This window comes from Neopelma chrysocephalum, unplaced genomic scaffold, assembly GCF_003984885.1.
Source record: "Neopelma chrysocephalum unplaced genomic scaffold, ASM398488v2 Primary Assembly neopelma1_186, whole genome shotgun sequence".
Taxonomy (NCBI): Eukaryota; Metazoa; Chordata; class Aves; order Passeriformes; family Pipridae; genus Neopelma; species Neopelma chrysocephalum.
The window spans coordinates 338,483-344,891 of record NW_020897848.1 but is presented as its reverse complement, the minus strand read 5'-3'; the positions used below and the strand labels follow the sequence as shown (position 1 = coordinate 344,891).

At 38.6% G+C, this 6,409-nt stretch overlaps 1 protein-coding gene across 1 annotated transcript in view; it reads left to right on the top strand.

Annotated features, from left to right (window-relative positions):
• Positions 1 to 324: 324 nt before the first annotated feature.
• The window catches only part of WDR7 (WD repeat domain 7), a gene marked incomplete at its 5' end in the record, with an annotated part of 24,298 nt that continues 18,213 nt past the window's right edge, over positions 325 to 6,409 (top strand). The window contains 6 exons of the mRNA XM_027702459.1: positions 325 to 532; positions 1,257 to 1,474; positions 2,098 to 2,804; positions 3,643 to 3,725; positions 5,236 to 5,354; positions 6,045 to 6,168. Coding sequence (XP_027558260.1) covers positions 325 to 532; positions 1,257 to 1,474; positions 2,098 to 2,804; positions 3,643 to 3,725; positions 5,236 to 5,354; positions 6,045 to 6,168 — 1,459 coding nt within the window. The remainder of the gene's footprint in view (positions 533 to 1,256; positions 1,475 to 2,097; positions 2,805 to 3,642; positions 3,726 to 5,235; positions 5,355 to 6,044; positions 6,169 to 6,409) is intronic.

Below are 6,409 nucleotides of genomic sequence, written 5' to 3'. Positions count from 1 at the left end.
TTTTTGGGGATTTTGGGGGGATTTTTTTTATTTTTTGGAATTTTTTTGGTATTTTTTTGGATTTTTTTATTTTTTTGGATTTATTTTTATTTTTGGAATTTTTTGGATTTTTGGGGGATTTTTTTTTGAAAATTTTTTTGTTGTTGTTGTTGTTTTTAATTAATTTTTTATTTTTGGGGTTTTTTTTGAGGTTTTTTTATTTTTTTTTAAATTTTTTTGGATTTTTTTGGATTTTTTTTGAATTTTTTTTTATTTTTGGGGGGGTTTTTTTGGAATTTTTTTGAGAATTTTTTTTTTGTTTATTTTGTATTTATTTTGTATTTTTTTAACTTCCAGGCCCGCGTCCAACACTGCATCTGCTCCGTGGCCACCGACCACTCGGTGGGGCTGCTGAGCCTGCGGGAGAAGAAATGCATCATGTTGGCCTCCCGCCACCTCTTCCCCGTCCAGGTCATCAAGTGGAGACCCTCCGACGACTACCTGGTGGTGGGATGCTCCGACGGCTCCGTCTACGTCTGGCAGATGGACACCGGTCAGTCCGACATTCCCAGAATCCATCCCTGATCCCGACAAATCCCTGAGATCAGGGAAGTGATTCTGGGTCCAGTTCTGGGCCCTCAGCTCAGGAAGGACCTTGAGGTGCTGCAGAAGGTCCAGGGAAGTGATTCTGGGTCCTCAGCTCAGGAGGGACCTTGAGATCCTGGAGAGAAGGTCCAGGGAAGTGATTCTGGATCCTCAACTCAGGTGCTGGAGAAGGTCCAGGGAAGTGATTCTGGGCCCTCAGCTCAGGAAGGACCTTGAGGTGCTGGAGAAGGTCCAGAGGAGAACAACAAAGTTGGACAAGGGTTGAGGGAGCTCAACCTGGAGAAGAGGAGGCTCCTCCCTCTCTCCACCTCCCTGGAGCCAGGTGGGGTTTGGTCTCTTCTCTCAGCCAAGAGAACTTGACCTTCAACTCTCCCAGAGGAGGTTCAGGTTGGATTTTAGAACTTCTTCCCAGAAGTTCTTCTTCAACCCTTGGAATGGGGTTGGATTCTCCATCCCTGGAAGTGTTTAAGATAAATTTGGATGTGGCATCAGTGCCATGGTGGAGTTGGATCCAACCCAACTGATTCCATGATTCCCTCAAGGCCTCTTCTACATTTCTTTCACGCTCCTCTTCCATTTTGCTCCAGGACAACCCCAGACCCTTCAGATGTTCCCAACTTCTTTCCAAGCCCAAAATTTCTCATTTCACTCATTTTTTGGGCTCTCCCAAGGTGCCCTGGACCGGTGCGTGATGGGCATCACGGCGGTGGAGATCCTTTTGGCCTGCGACGAGGCGGCGCCGGCCGCCGTCGACGGCCTGAGCGGCCACCCCGCCGTCAACCTCAAGCAGGCCATGACCCGCCGCAGCCTGGCCGCCCTCAAGAACGTGGCCCACCAGAAGCTCCAGACCTTGGCCACCAACCTCTTGGCTTCCGAGGCCTCCGACAAGGTCAGTTGGACCAGGGGGCTCCATAAATAAGAATAAAACCCGGGAATTCCCAACTGGAACGTTCTCGGCGAAGACCCAAATGTGGTGGTTCCTCTCCAAGTCTTGGGTTGAGTTGGAGGATCTGGAATCAGGGTGGGAAAAGGCCTCCAAGGCCACCCAAGTCCAACTGTTCTCAAGTTCATTCCATTAAATCCCATTAAATTTCCAGGAAGGAATATTCCCAATCTCCCTTTTTTTCAGGTGGTTTAATAATAATATTATTATATAATATTTAAAAATAATACTAAAAGTTGTGATTTTGATTGTTCCTTGGATTTTGGTTGTTCCTTGGATTTTGGTTGTTCCTTGGATTTATTTTGGTTGTTGCTTGGATTTTCTCCCTTGGATTTTTATCCCTTGAATTTTTTCCCTTGGATTTTGTCCCTTGGAATTTTGTCCCTTGGATTTTTGCTCTTCCTTGGATTTTTGTTGTTCTTTCTTTGTTCTTCCCTGGAGAACTTTGATTCATCCCTAAACATTTCAGGGTCAAATTTCTTCAAACTCGACTTTCTCCCTAAAAATTCCTTCCTTTTTCCAGGGGAATTTTCTCCCTAAAAATTCCCATTTATTCTCCCCTTTCCCAGGGCAACCTCCCCAAATACTCCCACAACTCCCTGATGGTCCAAGCCCTCAAGACCAACCTGACGGACCCCGACCTCCACGTGCTCTTCTTCGACGTCGAGGCCTTGATCATCCAACTGTTGACCGAGGAGGCCTCGCGCCCCGACGCCGCCCCGGCGACACCGGACAACCTCCAGAAAGCCGCCGGCGCCGACAAAGGCGGTTCTTTCCTGGCCGGCAAACGCGCGGCCGTGCTCTTCCAGCAGGTCAAGGAGACCATCAAGGAGAACATCAAGGAGCATCTCTTGGATGATGATGACGATGATGACGAAGCCACGAGGCAGAGGAAGGAGGACAGAGACCCGGAATACCGCGCCGGCAAATCCAAACCGCTCACCTTGCTGGAGTACAACCTGACCATGGACACGGCCAAGCTCTTCATGTCTTGTCTCCACGCTTGGGGGTTGAATTCCGGGTTGGATGAACTCTGCTTGGAAAGGTTGGGAATGTTGAGGCCTCACTGCTCCGTGTCCTTCGGCCTCGTGTCCAGAGGGGGTCACATGTCCCTGATGTTGCCGGGCGGCACCGAGGGGCCGGGGAAGGGAACCTACGGGGTGTCGAGGGCCGTCACCACCCAGCACCTGCTCTCCGTCATCTCCTTGGCCAACACACTCATGAGCATGACCAACGCCACCTTCATCGGGGAACACATGAAGAAAGGGCCCTCCAGGTGGATTTTAAGCTCTTTTTTGGGGATTTTTGGGGAATTTTGGGGATTTTTAGGGGGATTTTTGGGGATTTTTTGAGGAATTTTTGGGGATTTTTTGGGGGGATTTTTGAGGATTTTTTGAGGAATTTTTGGGGATTTTTTTGGGAATTTTTGGGGATTTTTTGGGAATTTTTGGGGATTTTTTGGGGGGATTTTTGAGGATTTTTTGAGGAATTTTTGGGGATTTTTTTGGGAATTTTTGGGGATTTTTTGGGAATTTTTGGGGATATTTTCAGGATTTTTTTTGGATTTTTTGGTAATTTGGGGGGATTTTTGGGGGAATTTTGGGGATTTTTGGGGATTTTTTGGAGGATTTTTGGGGGATTTTGGAGATTTTTTGGGGGATTTTTGGGGATATTTTGGGGGATATTTTGGGGATTTTTGGAGATTTTTTGGGAATTTTTGGGGATTTTTTTGGGATTTATTGGGGGATTTTTGGGGGGATTTTTTGGGTATTTTTGGGTTTAATTTGGGGATTTTTTGGGGATTTATTGGGGATTTTTTGGGTATTTTTGGGGATTTTTTGGGGATATTTTGGGTATTTTGGGGGATTTTTTGGGGATTTTTTGCATTTATTTTGGGTATTTTTGGGGATATTTGGGGGTATTTTTGGGTATTTTGGGGGATATTTTTGGGGAATTTTTGGGGATATTTTTGGGGATTTTTGGCAATTTTTTGGAATTTTTGGGGATTTTTTGAGGGATTTTTTGGGGATTTTTGGGGATATTTTTGGGGATATTTTGGGGTATTTTTGGGGATATTTTGGGGATATTTTTCCCTGGATATTTTGATTTTTTAGGCCCCCCAGACCCGGCACCCCAGAACTAACCCGAGCAAAGCACCCAACTCCTCCCGTTTCCAGCCAAGGCCAAATTAAACAAGGTAAAAATATCCCAGTTTTTGGGGATTTTTTCACTTTAATATTATTTTTTAATATTATTTTTTCACCTGAATATTTTAAGTTGCACCTTCTCCTTCTGTTGAATATTTAATTTTAATTTCATTTCCCTTCTCCATTAATTACTAACCCGTTTTTCTGCTGCTTTTTCCTTTACTTTCCTCTTTATTTTATCTCTTTTTTCTTCCTCTTTCGCTCTTCAAGTGGCTCCTGCTGCTCCTCCTCCCCCGGATTCTGGCACTTTCCATTCCTGTTTCTTAGTCAATGAAGGTATTCCTGATTTATCCCGCCTGGAATTTTCTTTAATTTGAATTATTAAGGAATTTTTCTGCCCCAGGGGGGCGGGTTTGGGTTTTTTTTTAGCAAAAAAAATGAAGAAAATCAAGTTTTCCATCAATTAAATCTGATTTTTGGGGTTTTTTTAGGGAGACTTGGGTGTGTTTAAACTGCTTGGGGTCAGGGCTGCATTTTATATTATTATTATTATTATTATTATTATTATTATTATTTCATTATTTTAATTTTATTGTTATTCTAATTTTAATTTTATTATTTATTTATTAACATTCTTTTTTATTATTATTTTATTTATCATTACCATTTTAATTTTATTGTAATTTATTATAATATTACAGTTTATTTATGAATTATAACTTTTTATAATTATAATTGTCTTTATAATTATAGTTTATTTATCTTTATAATTTATTTGTAATTAGAATTTCTTTATAATTGTAATTTCTTTATAACTACAATTTATTTATAACTGTAAATTTTATAAGTATAATTTATTTATGTTTATAGTTTATCTATAATTGTAATTTATTTATCATTATAATTTATCATTATACTTTATTTATAATTCTATTTTTTATAATTAGAATTTCTTTATAATCACAATTTATTTCTAATTATAATTAATTTCTAATTACAATTTCTTTATCATTATAATTTCTTTGTAATTATAATTTCTTTATAATTTACAATTTATTTATAATTATATTTTCTTTATTGTTATAATTTATTTATAATTATAATTTATTTTTAATTATAATTTATTTATAATTATAATTTATTTATAATTAGAATTTATTTATAATTAGAATTTATTTATAATTAGAAATTCTTTATAATTAGAATTTATTTATAATTAGAATTTCTTTGTAATTATGCTTTATTTGTAATTATAATTGCTTTATAATTATAGTTTATTTGTAATTATAGTTTATTTATAATTGTAATTTCTTTATTATTGTAGCTTATTTATAATTATAATTTTGTAATAATTACAATTTCTTTATAATTCTAATTTCTTTATAATTCTAATTTCTTTTTAATGATAATTTCTTTATAAATATAATGTATTTATAATTTTTTTTAATAATTTTAATTTCTTTTTAATTTTAATTTCTTTCTAATTTTAATTTCTTTCTAATTCTAATTTCTTTCTAATTAAATCCATCCCTTTTCCGTGTGTTTTCCGGGATGTTCCAGGCTGGAGCCAGCTGGCTGCCATGCACTGCGTGATGCTTCCCGATCTTTTGGGCTTGGAAAAATTCCGACCCCCTCTCCTGGAAATGTTGGCGCGGCGCTGGCAGGATCGGTGCCTGGAGGTGGGAATCTGGGAATTCTGGGAATTAGGGAATGATGGAATTAGAGAGGCATGGAATTATGGAATTATTATTATTAAATTTTATCATTATTACTATTTCAATTTTATTATTATTATCATTTTAATTTTATTATTATTACCATTTCAATTCTATTCTTATTACCATTTTGGGGGGATTTTTGGGGAATTTTTTGGGGATTTTTGGGGATTTTTGGGGGATTTTTTGAGGAATTTTTGGGGATTTTTTTGGGAATTTTGGGGGGATTTTTGGGGATTTTTGGGGGATTTTTTGGGAAATTTTTGGGGAATTTTGGGGATTTTTGGGGGGATTTTTGAGGAATTTTTTGGGAATTTTTTGGGAATTTTTGGGGATTTTTCAGGATTTTTTGAGGAATTTTGGGGGATTTTTTGGGAATTTTTGGGGATTTTTGGGGGATTTTTTGAGGAATTTTGGGGGATTTTAGGGGATTTTTTGGGAATTTTTGGGGGGATTTTTGGGGGATTTTTGGGGGATTTTTGGGGGGATTTTTGAGTTTATTTTGGGGATTTTTTGGGCGGATTTTTGAGGATTTTTTGGGGGGATTTTTGGGGGATTTTTGGGGATATTTTGGGTATTATTCTTCCCATTTGAATTTTATTCTTTTTGTTATTAATTTCATTCTTTTACTGTTATTTTCTTTATGTTCTGCAGGTCCGGGAGGCGGCTCAGGCCCTGCTCCTGGCGGAGCTGCGGCGCATGGAGCAGGCGGGACGCAAGGAAACCATCGACACCTGGGCTCCCTACCTGCCCCACTACATGGACAACGTCATCTCCCGTGAGGAATTCCGGGAAAACTGGGAAAAACAGCGGGAAAACCGGGAAAAACCCACTGGGAATTAGTCAGGAGACTCCAATATAGCAGGAGATTCAAAGAGAGCGGGATATGCAAATATATCGGGGCGGGGCAGGGGGGCGGAGTTTAACATTTTAAAGGTTTTTTTAAAGTTTTTTATTTATGAAAGTTTTTTGTTTATTGAAGTTTTTTATTTATTGAAGTTTTTTGTTTATTGAAGTTT